The 20066-nt window shown below is 43.7% G+C and overlaps 2 protein-coding genes across 6 annotated transcripts in view; both read left to right on the top strand.

The window, feature by feature from the left end:
* Positions 1-20066, top strand: part of LOC134285124 (uncharacterized) — a 225755-nt gene that overhangs the window by 62320 nt on the left and 143369 nt on the right. The gene's annotated exons all lie outside the window — the stretch shown is intronic.
* The window catches only part of LOC115256091 (calcium-binding mitochondrial carrier protein Aralar1), an 88387-nt gene that overhangs the window by 64327 nt on the left and 3994 nt on the right, over positions 1-20066 (top strand). For 3 of the 5 annotated variants that reach the window (XM_029854346.2, XM_029854348.2, XM_029854349.2), the window contains exons 4-6: positions 1934-2157; positions 2473-2511; positions 3142-3308. In XM_029854346.2, coding sequence (XP_029710206.1) covers positions 1934-2157; positions 2473-2511; positions 3142-3308 — 430 coding nt within the window. The remainder of the gene's footprint in view (positions 1-1933; positions 2158-2472; positions 2512-3141; positions 3309-20066) is intronic. The other 2 variants (XM_029854347.2, XM_029854350.2) reach the window with 1 other exon arrangement.

The raw sequence follows: 20066 nt of genomic DNA, 5'->3' as shown, positions 1-20066 counted from the left end.
CCACGAAGGAACTCTTAGTAAGACCACTAAAGAAAGAACTTTAGAAGAAATCTCAGAAAGAGTTCCGAGTCTCAGAAGAAGGAAGAAGACGTCCTTGAGGAGTACCAGATGGAACTCATTTAGTAACCCCAGGTAGGACTCCTGATTCATTAAAATGAATCCTGGAAAAAATCCAAGAAGGAGCTCCGGGAAGAATACTAGAGGGAACTCCGGAAGGAAACATTTAAGAGACATCGGGAGTGTTGGGGTGATGTGGGTTTAGGGCGAACAAATACTTATTGAAAGCAGCCTTTTTTTGCGGTCAGCTTCAATGCTGGAATTTTATTTAGTTTTTAGTATAAATTCAATCATTTTAATCTTAAATATAACTTACATTATAGTATTTTACTGCTGCTCCGAGACACAAACATCCCAACACTTTTCCTTTCAGTTCTCTACTGCTTTTTATCTGTTAACCAGTTCTATAAAATGAGCTATTCCAGTGCTGCCAGTTTCACCAAGCTAAAAAACCTCCACAACTGGGAGGAATCACAGAAGAGATCCTGGAGAGATTTCAGACGATAGAGTCCACAAATGAAGGAATCTTGGAAGTAACTTTTTTGAAGAATCCTAGATGGAGCTCCTTGAGGAAATCCAGTAGGAACTCCTGGAATCCACGAATAAACATGTAGAGGATTCCCAGAAAAAAAAACTCTTTGGAGGAATCTCGTAAGAAGTTCCTGCAGGAACTTCGATATTACTTACTAGAAAATTTCCGGAATTTCTGGAGTGATCGAAAAAGGAATCTCTTGAGGAGTGTCATAAAAAAGTTCTGGGGAAGTTGCCGAAAGAACTCTATGGACCGGAAGGAATTCTTTTAAAAATCTAAAAATAGGATTTCAACCACTGAAGGAATCACAGAGAGAACTTCTGGAGGAATGCTCAACAAATCACAGGATGAATCCCGGACCAAAAATTTTTTCCTGGATTTCTCCATAAGTTCTTCTTTTCTCTCTGGAATAGTTCCTGGGATTGCTTCAGCAGTTCCTCCCGGAATCCTTTAAGGAACTGCTTCCGGGTTTACTTTAGGAGTTCCTTATGAAATACCCCGTGGAGTTCATTTTTAGTTCCTGGAAGAATCCCTGAAGGTTTTGCTGGAAGAATTCCGCACGGTGTTCTCAGAGGAATTTCGGGTGGAATTTCTGGGGGAAGCACATAAAATTTTGGGTCCACTAAACTGAGATATACCTGTATAACTACGGAAGGGATTCCTGGGGGAGTCTTGGAACGAATAACTGAGTAAATGTAGAATGAACTTCTGGAGAAAATCTGGAAGAAATGCCGGTTGGAATAGCTGGAAGGATGTCTGAGGAAAGTCTAGGTGGAATATCAGATAGAAACCATGCAGGAATATCTGAAAGAACCCTTGGTTATTCCTTTGGTTTCCTGTAGTTACTTCTGAAAAAACTCTTGGAGGAATTCCAGGAGGAATAATTCTCATAAGGATGAATTACAAAAGAAACTCTTGAAGGAATCCTATACTAAGCTCTTGGAAAAATCCAAGAACGAACTACTGAAGAAGTATCAGGGGACTCATCTTAAGCAAAGTATGTATTATCATTTTCATCGTATCTGATATCTACGAAGCTAATAAGCGCTATTTGTTTTGTTTTTTTTTGTACTTTTTGTTAGATGTGTGATAATAAAAATAACGAAACAATCTGTGCCCAAATCAACTGTTTTTGAAATAGGATATAGGCAGGCATATAATGAAGAAGAGTACTCATACCCTACTTGATACAGTCCAGGGTAGTGAACTTTAGCTCTGTTGAAGGTTCAAAACCGTCAGAAGAATATCGATTCCATAAAGAACAATCGTAAACTAGTCGCATCCCTTACACCAATTAATTAATACTCGCCAGAAAAAAGAAAAACTAAACTTTCCCTTTCACAGGTAACAGAAGGACACAAAGTCAGTTTTCCATACTTTATGGCATTTAACTCGTTGCTAAACAACATGGAGCTCATCAAACGGATCTACCTGAATGCCACCAGTGGCAACCGAACGGAACCCATCACCAAAGACGAACTGCTCCAGTCGGCACAAACGATGAGCCAAATCACTCCGCTGGAAATCGATATTCTTTTCCAACTGACGGGTGCCATTCATCAGACGGGGTAAGTCAGTGGAATGCAATCGTCCATCCTTCCGTGACACATTTACGTGTGGTCGTGGAAAGCAAAGGATACCCTGCCGCCGGTTTTCGGGCGGGTGTCGTTTGAATTTCATGGGTGTATATTTTCCATCTGTAAATTGACCATTCTAACTTGTTGTTGTAGACCCGATGTCATCGTAAGTTAACTAAGGTGAAGATCGAAATGATAACTGTTCGTTGTATTTCTCATTCTCTTCAAACGCTGCCATGCCGCTGCTTGCTTTTGGGCAATTACACTATTTCGTTCACAATGATGAACACTCACACGGCAAAAAAGTGTTTGGTGGAAGCGTAGAAAAGTAATTGAGAAGAATAGGCAAGTTATCTCTGCACCGGATAAGCGCCCTAAATAACTACATATATTTCCTTCAAATGCAAATCGAAACCAAAAGTACTCATTCATTTTTCAGAGCTTTTTGACACAGAACAGATTTTGTTTAGGCGATTCGATTGCTTATCAGATAAACCCTAAAATTATCCCCATGATTAGATCCGTCAAAACGTTGAAATTGACACTTTAACCAGTTGTAGCCAGTTTGTGAGTTTCTGTTTTTTCTCGTTTTATGTTTTGATATCCATGCTGTAGCACATTCGATTGGGAACATTCTGTAAATCTTATCTTTAGTACGAAAAAAAAACTGTTATCATTGGAATCAATAAAAGGTCATTCATTTGATTTCCTTTCCTTCTCTTCTACTCTATTTCGCTTGTTATGCATTTGTTTCATTCATAAACACTGTTATATTGCTGTATTGTCCTAATGATCCTTCTTATGTGTTAATTTCCTTTCAATTCATAATTTCTAATTTATTTGTTTTCTTTTCGTTTCTTTCTATTCCCGTTTGGTTTCTTCCGATAAATGTTAAAAAATCCTCCTATTGGCAATTATTTTGCTTGAATTTGAATCATATGTCGCGTCATCTATGAACGTCAACGACGAACACAGGCGAATTGTGTACGGCGATTTGAGCAGTATTGCACCGGAGCACTATACCAAACATATCACAACCCGACTGACGGAGATCAAAGCCGTGGAATCGCCCGCCGATCGGTCGATCTTCATCCAGATGCTGGAGAGCACCTACCGCTTCACGTTGGGTTCCGTTGCTGGAGGTAAGGATGATTTTTTTTAATGAAAATTCACTCTACATGGGAACCTTAATTAAGCCTGTAGTTCAGAACAGTTGGATTACTTAAGATTGAATAAGGTTGGTTTAACCCTAAAAGGGATACCTGGGGTCCATTGGACCCCAGGCGCCTTTCAGAGCTCGTCTTTGATGGAACAAACTCAGCGAGGTGACGAAACTGAGGCCATGAAGGTATCCCTTTTAGGGTTAAAGAAAAGATGTAGCGAGTGGGGTGACAGACAAGGGGAGCTTGGGACTATTTAAGGTGAAGGTTGCTCGAGATCATAATAATAAGCTTGGCTCCCGCTCTAATAACCCTCTCAACCACCCACTCAAAACAAACAAATCAGACGGCGCACAGTGTAGTGTGACTTGGTCAAATAAACTAACAAACACGTTCCAAAATAAGCTGTATTAAAATAGCAGTTGTACCTTTGAATTTTGGCACACATATGATTTATTGCATATACTCACCAACACAATTTGTTCTTATAAAATATTTTTAAATTTATTTAAATCCCTATTTTGCCTAATATTTTCACCAATTATCCCATTGTGCACCACTTTATTTACGTTTTTGTTGACAACTCTGTCCTCTCTTCTCTCGTACTTTTTCTCTCTGACCGTAGAAAACTACCGTGTTACATTTTAGGTGACATTAATTGATGTAATTTCAACTCATAAGCAGCGAACGATTGTTCTGTTATCTATTGAAATCACATTGGCAGTATGATATTTAAAATAGTTAAAAAGATAAACAAAATAACAGCCTAGTTTCGTGATAAGCATGAACCTGCGGTTTAATCAATTTCACCGTACGTTGAACAATACCACTCAGTTTAACGGTACGCTTTTCCGTTTTAGCGAACCGCGATGTAAATTGATCCGGGTTTTCGGCCACAAAAGTGGAAAACGCGTAAGTTTTTCGCGATAAACGGTAGGTCAGACGAAAGTGCGGACAATTTCACGTAATCGATCAACTTATTACAGTGCTGTGTTGTGTAGAAGGCTGTTAAAAAGTGATTTGAAAATAAGGGTGATGCGCTTGTCGAAGAAAAAAAAGTGCAGTGTGTGCTACATTTTGGCACGAAATTGTGAAAATATTGTGAAAATTGCAAAGAAGTACTTCCTAACGGATGAAAAATATAGTTGTCTACCACAAGTAGCAACCTGAGTGCAATTTGAGAAGGTAAGCAAGTATAATTTTGAGAAATTGTTCGCTAACTTCCGCGCTTCTCGAAGACTATGGTGAGGGGAGGGAGGTGTAAGGGAGAGAGTGGCGGCCATACTCGCTGCCATTTTGTAACCCCTGCAACTATGTCCTTAAGTTTCTCTTAAAACTATCTCTAGCATATGTCATCGAATCTACATGCATAACTTATGTGTTTGAATGAAATTCATGCTTGAACAGCCTCATGCAACTATAAATATGTTTTAGGCAACTCACACTCAATCCTGAATTCGGTACTTTTTTGACGAAAATAGGGTATGTGTACCATCAGTTATGTTACGCTCTTATATTCATCCTATTCAATTACAAGCGATTACGGCACTGATTGATTTCGTTCTTTTTGTTTTCACGCGTGCTCACTTCTACACAGAAAAAAATATTCATGCAAAATTCAGCGAGAAATCATGCACATAAAGGGAATGCTAGAATAAATGAGGAATTCCACGGAGTCATGTCAGTCGATCCTGAGCGACCATTTCAAAAATATCTGAAACTGCACAGTTTTTCAATTTCATCTAAATCGCCATTTTTCGATATCAAACCTTCATATTCACTCACGACTAACTTTTCAAAAGGGTGCATGCGAAAATAGTTCAAAAATATTCTAAAAGCTGTACAGCAAAAACGGATTGTTCGATTGTTATGAATTTTTCAGCAAAGTTAGATAACTAAATGATGATTCCTTAGAAAATATACACCGTAAAAAATTTCTTTTTTTACTTTAAAAAAATATGACCTTTGTCACAAAAACTCAAATATCTCAAAACCCTTTCTTTTTACCAACGTCAATTTTTTAGGGAAAATGGCCCATCAGCTATCTACCATAAAATTTTGGAGATGGTAAACTGAAAAACAAAAAAGTTATGACATTTCAAACATTTCACAATTTTTACATTTAGTAACAAAAAAATTTTTTTTTCTGTGTAAATTATTTCGAGAATTATATTTTGATGCTGATTTAATTGTAAAGGCTACCGCCTGAATTAAACAAGTTGTTTTCATGATATTTGTGTTTGATTATTCATAATTACTATAGTATCTATTTGAAACTTAGACGCGGTCCAGTGTTGTGATCAAAAATATTGAGAGTGTCATACTTTTTATTGTACGTGACTGGTGAAAAAATCCCTTGATAGTGTTGAAAAGCTGTTGATCATAAGAAAAATGGAATTAAACTTATTTTTAAAACGAAAGCTGCATAATAAAAGTTTTATATATACGCGTATACGTCTAGTTGATCTGCAAAAAAAATACCTCTTAGAGAACAGACTTTATGATCGGAAGAATGCGAGTAACTTCAACAACAACAAATGCATGAGAGGTAAATACAACAGACAAACAGACGAATCGCCTAGAACAATTTTCGTGAAAATCCATTGCCCAGTTCACACTACCACCACCTGGTGGAAATGTTTCACGAAACACTGCGTTGTGCAATATCGTCATCAGAAGGCGCTAGTGTGAAACGTCAAACGCAAAGAAAAACGATGGGCACTCTTCTGGTTATGAAAGCCACAACCAAGATTCAAAATGATTGTTAAAGGCGTGGTCAATACGACAGTGTTACGTTTGTTTGTCTGTATACATACCATGGCAATGCTCACGAAAAAGCAAAAAAAAATACTACCGCTATGGATATTAAAAATTGAATAGTAAATTTTTTCTTCAGCCAAGCAAACAACACCAAACTAGTCAGTTAAAACTAATAAGTGATTTTGTTTATTATAATCTAACGAACAACATGAACAGTCGCTTTCTCAAAAGTCTTCAACTCAACGCTCTCTTGTAGACCGTTTGATGAAAAAAAAAATATTCAAAAGAGTTACGAAATCTCACCGAAGGCACCATAGATAAACTGAAAGAGACCGGTTATGCCCAAATTGAATACAAATTTACGCATTTGCACGTCCTACCGTCTAGACTTTGACAAACGAGCCATCTGTATAGCATCGGTAAAGCAGGGCACAGGAAGTTCGAAAACGACAACAACTGAGAAATTGCCAGAAGTGCTAAGTGCAGAGAGCCATGCCACCGTACCATCAGCGACATCTGTTTAAACAATTTAATCACGCCCCTTGCTTTGAAATATACTTCAACATCTGTACCCATTTCAATATTTTTAACGTTGCAAAACACGCTTTCAACATTCATAATTTGATATCGAAAAATGGCGATTTAGATGGATCTGAAAAACTATGCAAACCCAAGTAACCAGTAAGCCGTAAAAATTGGCATCATGTCGGTTCTATAGTCGATAGTAGAACAGGGCTAACAGAGCTAAAAGAAATTATATTCTCCAATAGAGCTGCTCCAAAGCCACATTTGGCGAATTATTCGGTTGATATACGGCCAACTCTAATCTTTCGTACCGAGTCTCTGACAAGTAATCTGTCAAATCTGGGACAAGGAAAAAAACAAAAAAGTTTTTCTGCTGTCTTTTTCATGCTTCTTACGTGTTTCAGATCAATTTTTCGCTGCTCGATCCGGATTCCAGTTAAGGACCTCGAGGATTCCGCTTCAAAACTCGGTTCTCGTCATGCTTGCCATCTGCTCTACCAATACACCATGATATTAGCTCGCAAAATGCCACATTTAAACTAAACCAAAGTTGAATGCTGAAGCATCCAGTATGAACAACATAAATAATAAATCAAATATAGCCAATCGTCTATATTGCAGGAGGAGAGAATCAAGATGGGATGCATTATTTATTAGCGCAGATTCAGAAACATTCAGAGAATTTCTCGGGGAATCCATGACGATACCAGAAAAATAAAAAAAATCGCGAAAATCCTAGCTGTTAGTTAGAAGCTCGAAACTTTCGCCGTCTGTAATGCAGGAAACATCAACGGCACTGCAGCTCCTTCCAGTTGAGCTTCAGATCGCTGGCAGCTAGTTATAAATACTTGAGGCAGATATCATGCCGGGGAAAATCCTCGGCGAAAATCCTAGAAGATGCTAGTCATTTAATCAATTTGATGCTGCAACTAGCTAGGAACACAATTTCCACAGAATTTTCCCAAAAAACATGATTGCTGTACAACGGCTGAATAAACCGCTCTTAGGCTTGATTTTAGAAATTTTGGTTGAATAAGCTGTTATTCAGCTTCTATTGTTACTTGGGTTACTCTCATCATCTCGAGCTTCGTCTTTAGTTTTGTTTTGTTCAGAATCTCTTTTGATTGACACAGCTGTCATCCACGACAAGCCGTCCAACAGCATTGACCGCCGTGTTATTCGACTTATACGCACAGGACCTGCAAGCTCTACAAGATATCGTTATATACCTATATACGGCCTACTTTACTGCTCATGGTTTACCGGGCCTATAAGCATTTGAAAACCTTATGCAGAGCTTATTGACACTGAAAAGCTGCTAGATGGCCTTTCAAGTACTTACAACAGTGCTTAGCGGTTACCTGGGAAGTTTCAGTTCAATAGAAAATCATGAATTAAAAAATTTCCTTAATTTTGATGCTGCTGCTTGGAATTGCTCAAGTGCATATTTACATGAGATATAATGTAAAATTACGTTGCAATCGTGTAAATTTCCGCTAATAGTCACGTAACCGATTGGGGTTCATGATGATTTACGCGATGGTTGGCGGAAATTTACACGGTGGTAATGTAATTTTACATGATATCTCATGTAAAAGTGCACTAACTCTTGCATTCCCTTTATGTGCATGATTTCTCGCTGAATTTTAATTATATATTTTTTTCTGTGTAGCAAAAAATACAAAAATAGGAAACAAAACAAATAGCGCTTTAATCCTTTGTTTTTCGTAGAATGAAAATGGGATCCACATGTTTAATAAGGGAACCAATACCCTGGAGCAGCAGAAATATTTCGGTAGCTTCGGTTATCGATTTTACTGAGGCTCAGTACACCAACTGTCAAAAACGGGTGCAAAAGGTGAACAATCCATTATTGCTATATTCAGTTGTTCTATTTCCGTCAAAAAATTACTGAACACTGCATTCAAAATTAAATGGGTATGATGTCAAGTGGTGGGTTTAATATTTGTTTAAGAATCTCCAAGAGCTTCCTTCAGGATAGGTCATCAGATCTACAAGCGTTATCAGTCTGGAACGTCTTGAATTCCTTCTGATACCACCTGACATGATGATGAAACTCTTTAAACGCATCTGAAATCCCTCAGAAGCTCACCTGAGAGAAGGGATCCAAAATGTGTTTTTTTCAACTCTTCCTCAAACCCCACTAACACTCTATGTAACGCCCCTGAGACCCTCTGGAATACCCCATATGCCTCTCTCTGAATTACTCTCTGAAAATCCTATGTAAGTTTTTGAAAATACCTCCGAACACCCCCTAAAGCGCTCCTTGGACCCTCTGTAACGCACCTGTGACCTCCATAAACCTCCGAAAACGCTCCTGTAACGCCTTCAGAATATTATAAAAATTCTCTGAAACTTCCTGAAATGCTACCAAAACCCCCTGAAACCTCCCCGGACTCGCAGTAACTCATCTGAGACCATCCAAACCCCCGAAAATGCCCTTGCAACACCTCCGGAACCCCTTGAATATCATCTGAAACTTCCTGAAATGCCTCCAAAAAGCCCTGAAACCGCCCCCCTCCAAGGGCTCCTGTAGCGAACCTAAGACCCTGCGAAATCTCAGAAAACGCTCCTGTAACGACTCCGGAACCCCTGAAAATCTTCTAAAATATCCTGAAGTGCCTCCGAAAATCCTCTTGAACCCCGTGTAACGCACATGGTACCTTCCGAGGAGACCCCCGAAAACAGTCCTGTAATGACACCGAAACCCGATAAAAAATCTCTAAAACATCCTCAAATGCCTCCGAAATTCCCCTCGGACCCGCTGTAAAGCAAATGAGATCCACCAAAACTCTCTAAAACTATTTTGGAATTATTCTGAAACTTTCTGAAATGCTACCGGAACCCCTGTGAAACTTCCCAGGTGATCTGATCACACATCATACCTGTGTTACAGTAAATTCCTCCTGTAACGCCTCAGAAACTCGTTGAAAATTCTCTGCAACTTCCTGAAATACCACCTCATGAGACCACTGCGGACCCCTTGTCACGCACCTGAGACCCTTCGAAACCTCTAAAAACGTATATTAACTGTAATAACGAGATTTTTAGCCCAAGGCTAGTTCATCTCGGAACCCACGCTTCACTTCCTTTCCGAAGGAAGAACTCTCGTTTTGCGAGTTTGTCGGGAGTGCGTTCCGATCCCAGGTCCTCGGCGTTATACACGGAGAAAAATAAATAGCAAATACAAACAAAATTTGGTTTAATTCAACCTGAATTTCATTTTGATTTTGGCACAAACGAAATGTTAGTTTGATTTTACTACGGATGGTAGTTGAAAACAAGTAATATTGGTGGTTATTCCGTCTGCCATATCGTGGTTGAATACTACAAACATTCGTTTGAAAGTACCATTATGGTAGTTGTTTTATTTTGATAGCTGTGATTACAAATGTTTTCGTTAGTTGTTTTTACTAATCGTCTTGGTTTCTTTCAACCAATTTGCCGTTTACTAAATATTTTGTTGAAATAACAAATACTTCTGTTTAAAATTACCAGCATTGTTTTTGTTTTTTTTTCAGGAATGCATAAACTTTACTGCTTTTTCTAATAATTTACTAAAACTTGTTGCTTGGTGGGAGTTATTTTATTTGGCCAATTTACAAAGTCAGTTTGATGTAATGTATGTACATTGTTGAATTTGAATGCTTACAGGATCAAAAATGTACCTTCACTTTTGTCGTTTCGTCGTTCAAGCGAAACATCCTTCTTGGTTTATGGGATGTGGATTTTTCTGGCGAAACTCAGCCTAGGATGAAACGGTGAGCTAGTTCCAACTGATAGGTCGTCCTTACCGTTAAGCATCTTATGAATGGTGTGGACACCAGGAGAACGAAGTAGATTTGGCAACGCAGACCAAATTTTCTCCTGAATGACACAAGCAACCGCTGTGGGGGTTGTGTCTGGTTTTGGGCATATAGGAGAACCCAAGATGCACTTTTTGGCGTCGTTTGCAGATTTATACCTTTTCCATTGTTTGAAGTTTGTGTCATCGAAGAGGCAGGTCTAGAAATAATATATAAATTTATAAATATGTTACTATTGATGCAATTGCACACATAAACTACGAAATTATATTAATCTTACCATTTGGGATGGAACTTTTTATCAAACTCTTTTTTGCACTTTGCACGTTTATCGACGTTTTACTCAGATATGCCGAGGTGTTCTCTACCAGCGATGCGATGGAATGGAAGCAGCAAAATGAAACAAACCACAAGTTTGGTTTGTTCGAATCATTTTCAAACTAAAATATTGGTTGTTATTTCTCCTACCAACATATCAGTTTGATTTAACTGCCTCATTAGTAAAAACAACCTAATGTTTCAGTTTGTGTAGGTTGATGAAAACAACTCAAACTTTAGTAAATGTAAACCAATGTTTTGGTACAAATAACAAACTTTTTGGTTTGAATCAACCAATTTGGTAGTTGTTTTGTTGCAACTTTGTTGTTTTCAAACTGAAAAAAACGAATTCAAAACAACAAATTGGTAGTTTGAATCATCTACTTTTCTAGTTGGATAATCAACAAACGTGTTTGTTGATTCAAACTGCATTGATTTTGCTCCGTGTAGTCACGTGTTTCAATAATATCACACCAGATCATCTCCACGAAAAAATAAACGCACCTGTAATGCCTCCGTAATCCCCTAAAAATCCTCTGAAACTTCCTGACATGCTTCCGGAAATCCCCTCAAATCCCCAGACCATCTGTAACGCACATTTAACCCTCCGAAACCCCTCGAAAACGCTCCTGAAACGCCTTCGTAATCCCCTGAAAATCCTTTGAAATTTCCTGAAATGCCTCCGAAAACCCCTCTGATCCTCTGTAACGCAGATAATACTCTCCGAAGAGATCCCCGCAAACAGTTCTGTAACACCTCTAAAACACGTTAAAAATTCTCTGAAACTTCCTGAAATGCTTCCAAACATGCTCTGTAAAGCACCTAGTGCTTCGAGCAGAATTTCTGTACACCGTAGCATCGCACGGTCTTGCGAGACATTTTTCCGCCAGGTATACCACCGCTTTCCGCATGAGGCACTGCTGTGCCTCAACTATTGGTCCATCCGAACTGGAGACCATTCCATGAAGAGAAATGTAGGCCGTTTTCATCTTAGGCGTCCTGCTGATCGAGGAGAGATCAGTTGAAGTGGGACCCTTTCTTCTGGGGGATTTTCTGCCGGTCTACGATGAGGTCGGCCCTATTGCGTTGTTCCCCTGGTCAACATGGCAACCAGCCGAGAATCCCCGCTGGTTGGAGGAGATCGGCACCGTAGGTGACATTCTGCGAGGACACCAAAGAGACTACTATTGGCCAACCGTTGGCTATCGAGGTGTACTGAACCCGCATCGAGTGAAGTACGTGTGACTGTGAATCCCACACCGAAGTCCTAGAAGTAGATCAAGAAGAAAGAGGAGATGGATGACTTGAAGACACTTTTCCATCACCGTGGCCAAATTAACTGGAAGATCGCCTGTTGAATATCTATTCCTAGAAGCCGGACTACCAAAAGTACGCCGCAGCTCACCGAGAAGTGATGGAAGCAATATCTTCGTCGAAAATAGATAGGCAGGACTAATTGAAAATGTCCTTCGACATGCTGCATACCGAAGCCATGGATCGGATGGAATGGCTTTTCACAAATCTTGCAGTTGGAAACGGAAACCTTCAGATATTCGTCGTTTTCAGCTTCGATGGGAAGGTGGTGAAATAACAAAAGTTTCTGGCGACGTCTGAGGACATCGTCGGTCGGAGCAATGAATCCGACGTCATGCAGCTGCAGAATCTCGATAAGACCCTTATCGATGATGTTACCGGATGGATAACGGCGTAGACGTTCCAGGAGAACAATTTTCAGCACACGGGGAATCAACTGAAGGATCAGTTCGAGAATTCTCGTGTGATTATCGACATCCATCTAGCTTCAGCAGATCGACTGGAGCTGAAACCGATGGCGGTATGAAACCATAAGGAACTTGCGAGACCATCAACCGACATGTCAGGGGTCTAGATCACCAAGGCATTTGAAGTCGGTGCGATGTTTGGTTTACTGCCGACACGACCAGACACTCCCGCTGTGGGAAAAAAACCCAAGAGCACGACAAGCTGCCTGCCTTGCAGGTGCACGCTGCAACCCCAACTAGCTAGACCCAGCGTTGTCTCCTGTGCAACGAGGATAATCGCACTTTGAGTGCCCTACATTCATCAAGTGTACATCAGTGCAAAGCGTAGACAAGTCAAGGAGTTGGATCTGGTATCAGAAGGTCGCCACGTTCCTCTACAGCTGGGAGATTTCTGCTTCAACCTTCCCGATTTCAGCGCAATGCGTGAACAAGGCGAAGGAGTTTCAACTTACTGAGGCCCGGACACTGATCCAACAAGTGTTTATTAAGGAAGATCCGTTTGGAGTGCTAGCTAAAAACCCAGAGGCTTCTGCATGATAATCCCAAAATAGTGCCAGAGAAGCAAGCTTTACTAATGCAGAAGGTTTTCCCAGTTCAAGAGTTTCCCAGCCATCGTCAATCACGGCAGTTCCGAACATCCAACCGTTGTAACGCGTTGGAGCAGAAGACGGCAATGTTCATGATAGCACCGGTTTATCTGCAGGATCATTGCAACAGGAAGATGCCGTGTGCTTCTGGAGTTTAGTTCCCCGGCGAATTTCATTTCAAATCATTTGGCAGACCATCCAAAGCAACACACATGGTTACTAAACAGTCACGGCAGCGTATGTAAGGGTTGCGCAGTAAGTCACTGTGGCTTATGTGCAACCCTTACAAACGCTACCGTGACTGTTGTGTAACCATGTGTGTTGCTTGGGATCTGGCGATGCAAAGGTCTCGAGTCCAGTTACACTGTCTTCTCAACGATGGTCGAATGCCTTGTGATTCTCATGGTAACAGGAGCCATTTCCACAACCATCCGGATCCACAACTCCGGATAATTCGCAGTTGCCGATACTTTTTCTTCTTCTTTAAGTAATATCTGGGGCAAATTCTGCCTTTCGAATCCACTTCCCCGTTTATAACCTAAGAGTTTCCTCTGCCAATGATCATTTGCATTTGTAGATCGTATGGCAGGCACGACGTTATTTTATGCTCAAGGAAGTCAAAGGAATCTTCATTGCGAAAAGCTTTTGGAAAAAAGGTGACGGGAATCGAACCCGTCACCCTTAGCATGCTGAATAGCATCTTGCTGAATACCCGTGCGTTTAAGCCTGGTCAAATTGACATGTGCTTTGTGCATCGCATATCCTACGACTGCTCTAAAGAATCTAGCTGCGAGTGGAGTTGCCCGATCTATAGGAAACGTAGTATTACTAGGTGTTCGCTGTTGACGTTGAGGAGCAAAAAAATGCGCAGCAGTCGTAACAGCAACACAGCCAGCACGCTTTCGAGACCGAAAAAAGGTTTTGGGGAGCAGAGAAAGTTAACGATGCTGATCAATCCTAGAACCACGAACAATGCGAGAAGACGTTACTGGCTACCCATCGTTGACATGACACCGGCAGGTACGATGTGTCGCTGTCTTTTCTTAAGTATACTCCTCATCAGGTGTGAGACAACCGAGAGCTATCTTTGCGATAAGGTACACCGGGGCAAGTTGAAACGGGTGGGGCAAGATGAAACAGCGGGTTAACATGATGTTTTCTAATGATGATAAACAGTTTGATCGCCGTAACACATAGTTTTTGATTCAAACAATCTTTTAGCGAAGGATAATCTTTCAAATTGTATTGATATCTATTTCAAAACTTTGTGTTTCATCTTGCCCCACCCGTTTCAACTTGCCCCGGTGTACCTTACCTTTTTTCCTTCGAAAGTCGGATGCAGAAGAATCCTGCTCTGAGGCTCCAATACAGCAACTTCTTCGGGGACTCCAAAACACTGAAATACTGCAGCGAGGTCAGCGACGACTTTGACGCACCAGATCAACTTCTGTACATGCCCCCTCATGCAGTACTACGTCCGTCCTGGTATAGTATAAAGCTCCGCGTGGTGTTCAATGCATCAGCGAAGGCTTCACCATCTGACGTTGCTCTGAACCAGAAGGTGTTTGTTACAGCTGAGTATAGACGAAGCCAATTACTTCCCAACCACAGGAAACATCATTCGAGAAGATATCGACGACATACTCACCAGAGCTGATACAGCAGCTGAAGCCATCGAATGCTAGACCCAGCTCAGCAAGTCATCGTTTTCTATTGCGCAAATCGAAAGTAGCCTCTACGAACCAGGTCATCATATTCCATATGGAGCTACTGGAAACGTATCTTTTGGCTAGATTGATTTCCAATGTTCTGTGGTCACTATATATTTGAAAGATGACATGTTGATGAGATGTTTCCGAAGTATTATTTCATAAACTACAGCGTTTAGTTGCTCTAGTTCAACGATTCATCCGCAATTGTCAGAGTAATGATATTTCACAGCAAGTCACGAGGTCTCATATCACTGCTGGGCTTCGAGTATCTCTGGAGCTCATAGAGAGGGAGATCCTGCATGAGACGCTTGCGGTTGAAGTTCGATATGTAGAATTCAACGAACCATACGAACGGATCTACGAACTCCGTCTATCGCAACGGAGTCGTTACGAGTCAGAAAAAGATTGCAGCATTTAAACCATCCATTCTCCAGCAAACAACAGCTCGTGTTACCCTATCATCCCATCAACGATCTCATCATCGATGCTTAATATCAGGAGCTAATGCACATCGGCCCATCTGGTTTACATGCCGCTTTTCGTCAAAGGTTTTGGTTGCTAGACGGGTGATCATCTTTATGGTAGATCACAAGATCCTATGTATAGATACAGTACTTCCGTTTCAAGCCACGAAGTTCCAGCCAACTGATAGAAAGTGTACCGTCGTGCAGAGCGATTCAAGCACATCAATTAAAAAGACAAACGTGACTACGCAGGCCCGATACTGGCGATGCCCGCAGCTCCGAATTTTGATCTTTGGGAGACGGTGGCTGAAAGTGACAAGTACCATCCGATGAAAACACTGAGAGGCGTCAAGCGGACCATTGAGCAATAGGAACATATGTTACCGTATAGGCGCAACTGGAGGCAAACCTCAATTCTCGATCGCTGTTCTCAATCTCCGCTGACCCATCCGATTCAAAAGTGATAACGCCTGGCCATGGTCGAATCTCCTCTCATCGCCACTCCAAATCTCAGCTTCGACACAGCTAATCAATTGCCTCGGTGGCAATACTTGCAGCTTCTAGAGAAATTTTCGGTGAAACTTTCAGCGGAATTCCATAGGAACTTTTTTTTTTCCTTCTAAACCATAGGGGGATAATCTGCTCAACAGACACCCTAACAGAAGGTTAGGGTAGTGTAGGTCTGACAGGCCGTCTTCTACAACAAAAGTCAAATCCAGGACTAGTCTCTCCCCGTACCCACTAAACGATTCCCATGGTCGCCAAACCCTACGTCTCTCCGGAACCACCAAGAAGGTATTGCTTCAGAGAGGAGCTAGTGCACATCGCACCCACAAGGTTAGCTGCGTAGCCTGCAGCAACGAACATCGATGACTCGCTCTGGAGAGTCCATCACGGTAGCATGCTGGCGCTTAGCCAGTTTCCCGAGTGGTCCTCGCCACTCCCTTTGTCCTCGAAAGGCGGGCAGAGTCAACCCCGCCCGCGCCCTACTGCTGAGCGGACATCAAGAACTGATGCCCACATGCAACCCGATCTGACCTGCCCACAAAGGAACCCCTTGCCGGGGACCCCTTTCCAACCGCGGGCTTGGATCCAACCCAGTAGACCGACGCCACGACAGCACCGCTACCGGGACTTCCTCTCCGTGGCCACTTAATCGCTGTAAGGGTCGATCTCGACCGCAGGGCACCGGTATGACCTACGAAGCCGACTCCGAACCCCTGGACCACCTCTTGTACTGCATCTGGACTAGCCATTCTCCGAGTCCATGCGCCACCTCCTCTGTAGCTCCCAGACGATGTGGGTAATAGCCGTTGAAACGGCGTTCCAGCCAAACTCATCCCTACACATCCTCTGGACCAAGTTGTCCGGAGTTGTGTCCTCTCCGCATGTGGCAAGCATGCGGTCACGCATTGTGCGAAAACGCGGGCACACGAACAAAACGTGTTCCGCCGTTTCGTCTAAACCATTGCACACTGGGCATTCGGGAGAATCCGCATGCCCGAAACGGTGTAGATACTGTCGGAAGCAACCATGACCTGTAAGGACCTGTGTCAGGTGGAATGTAACTTCCCCATGGCGCCTAATCATCCAACTATCTACCCTCGGTATCAACCTATGGGTCCACCTTCCTTTGGTGGAACTGTCCCACGCGCGCTGCCATTTGACCATAGAGGCCATCCTGGCAGTCCTGCGTATGCCTCTTGTGCCGCGCATTTCGATGCACTCCATGTCCTCACTGATAAGAATGCTGATAGGCACCATACCAGTAATGACGCAGAGAGCGTCGTGTGACACGGTACGGTACGCGCTCGCAACCCTCAGGCACATAAGCCTGTAAGTACTTTCCAGCTTCCGTTGGTAGCATTTAGTACTTAGCGCGGTGCCCCACGCCGGGCCGCCATACCTAAGTATGGACGTAGCAACACTTGCCAGAAGCTTGCGCTTACTGGCGTACACCGCAGAGCTATTGGACGTCATCCGGGACAGTGCCGCAATAGCTGTGGAGGCTCTTTTACAGGCATAATCGACGTGGCTACCGAAGGTAAGCTTATCGTCGATCATCACGCCCAAGTGTTTGACGGAGCGCTTTGACAGGATAGTACACTCTCGTACACTGATCTCCGTCTGCTGCTCCGACTTCAGGTTGTTAACAACCGTCACCTCTGTCTTGTGGTGAGCCAGCTCCAGTTTCCTGGACCGCATCCACGCCTCCACAACCTTGATCGAGTGGTTGGTAGTCAACTTTACCTCCTCGATCGTTTCACCGTAGACTTCGAGCGTATTGTCGTCGGCAAATCCGACAATCACCACTCCCACTGGATACTCTAACCTCAACACCTCGTCGTACATAACATTCCATAACACCGGACCCAGGATGGAACCTTGTGGGACTCCTGAGGTTATGTGAAAGCACTTCCGACCCACCTCCGTGTCGTAGACTAGTGCACGATTCTGAAAGTAACTTCCGAGAATCTTGTACAGGTACTCCGGTATCCCCAGACGCAAGAGCGCATCGGCAATAGCAGGCCAGCTGGCGCTATTAAACGCATTCCTTACATCCAGAGTCACTACCGCGCAAAAGCGAATTCCCCTCCTCTTAGGCTCGAGTGCTTTCTCGGCGGTTTTTGTAACCGACAAGATAGCGTCTACGGTGGACCTCCCCTTCCGAAAGCCGTACTGGTTACTCGAAAGATCATTTTCGCCCTCGGTGAACCGCAACATTCTATTGAGGATGATCTTTTCGAGCACCTTCCCCGTCGTGTCAATCAAGCATATTGGTCTATATGCCGACGGGTCTCCGGGTGGTTTCCCCGCCTTTGGCAATAGTACCAGGCTCTGCCTCTTCCAAGCTTCTGGGAAAACTCCCTCGTCCAGGCATTTCTGCATAGCAGACCTGGACATCTCGGGAGCCTCTGCAATAGCTACTTTTAAGGCCAGGTTCGGAACTCCGTCCGGACCTGGGGCCTTACCTACGCTAAGGGACTTAGCTATCCCCGCAAGTTCCACATCGGTGACCCTCTCCTCATCGCCAGCCCCAGTCCCCGGCTGTCCTACGAAAGGAGGCCAAGGACTAGGATCATGACGCGGAAAAAGTCCTCCAATGATCCCCTCCAACATCTCTGGAGATTGCTCTGTAGGAGTCATCACCCCTCTCGTCTTGGCCATAACGATCCTGTAAGCGTCACCCCACGGGTTCGTATTGGCACTCTGACAGAGACCCTCGAAGCAGGCCTTTTTGCTTGCTCTTATCTCGGTCTTGAGCGCGGCTTTTGCAGCGGCGAACACCACCCGCCGTTCGTTTCGCTCTTCCTCTGATCGTGCTCGCTGCATCTGTCGCCTAGCCCGTAGGCAGGCGCGGCGCAGGTCCGCAATCGCGTCGGTCCACCAGTAAGCCGGTGGCCTACCATTTCTAGGGTGGACTCGCCTAGGCATGGCCGCATCACACGCACGTGAGAGCACCGCTACCAGCTCACCGCTGTCTAAACCGATTAAGTTTCGCTCACGGCGGAGCGCTTCCCTAAATACCTCTTCGTCGAAGTATGATGTCTTCCACCTACGAGGGCTTGGCCTTGGCCTAGCCGCCTCTTCTTCTATCCGCCGTCTGCTGTTGTTGTAGTCGATACTGTAGCGAACCGCCAGGTGGTCGCTGTGAGTGTAGCCATCATCTACTCTCCAGTTCGAACTACTTGTTAGGCCAGGACTACAAAAGGTCACGTCAATAATTGACTCCGCTCCGTTTCGACTAAAGGTACTCTTGGTACCGACATTAGCCAAGTCGACATCTAAGATGGCCAGTGTTTCTAGCAGGATCTGACCCCGCTGGTTCGTGAAACGGCTTCCCCATTCCACGGCCCAGGCATTAAAGTCGCCTGCTATTACCACCGGCCTTCGCCCTGTTAGCACGGTCGTTAAGCGGTCCAGCATTTGCGTGAACTGCTCGATCGGCCACCGCGGAGGCGCATAACAGCTACAGAAGAAGACCCCGTTTACTTTGGCGACCACGAAGCCCTCATAGGTAGTAGACACCAACTCCTGAACGGGGTATTTACCCGTCGTCCATATCGCCGCCATTTTTCTGGTCCCATCCGCGACCCAGTTGCCGTTGCCGGCGGGTACTCGGTATGGGTCCGATATGATGGCGATATCCGTCTCCCACTCAGAAACTGCCTGACAAAGCAGTTGCTGAGCCGCATCACAGTGGTTCAGGTTCAGCTGCGTTACCTGCACTGTGATTTGTTGTTCACTGCGGCTTTCTTGAAGGCCGGTCACCTTGGGCCACCCATCGGATGTCTGTTGTTCGAGGATTTCCCGGTACAGATCATGCAGATGGGCGGGCTCGTGCAGCTTTGGGCCTTATGACCTTCAGCGCCGCATCGCCTGCACAGTTTGCGCCTGTCGGGGCCTTTGCAGTCCCACGACTTGTGTCCTGGTTCCAGACACCTGAAGCAAACCTCTGGTGGCTCGTGGAATGTCAGGTGACATACACACCAGCCCACCTTTATACTTCCTACTTTAACGGACTTTTTAACATCCGCCACAGGTAGCTGAACCAAGGCTATCTGTGTCCCTGCTGGCCCTCTCCGTAGCTTAACGGCTGCGGTGGCCACCTGCACATCGCACTGTTGCCGCAGTGCCGTAACGAGCTCTTCCACTTCGGTGATCTCGTCAATGTCTTTGACCTTCAGAGTCGCCTCATGTGTCAGAGCCCTCACCTGCACACCCTCACCAAGGACCTCTTCTGCCAGCTTCTTGTAGGCGGCGCC

Source organism: Aedes albopictus, chromosome 1 (assembly GCF_035046485.1).
Source record: "Aedes albopictus strain Foshan chromosome 1, AalbF5, whole genome shotgun sequence".
NCBI lineage: Eukaryota > Metazoa > Arthropoda > Insecta > Diptera > Culicidae > Aedes > Aedes albopictus.
This window is presented reverse-complemented; position numbering and strand designations above follow the sequence as displayed.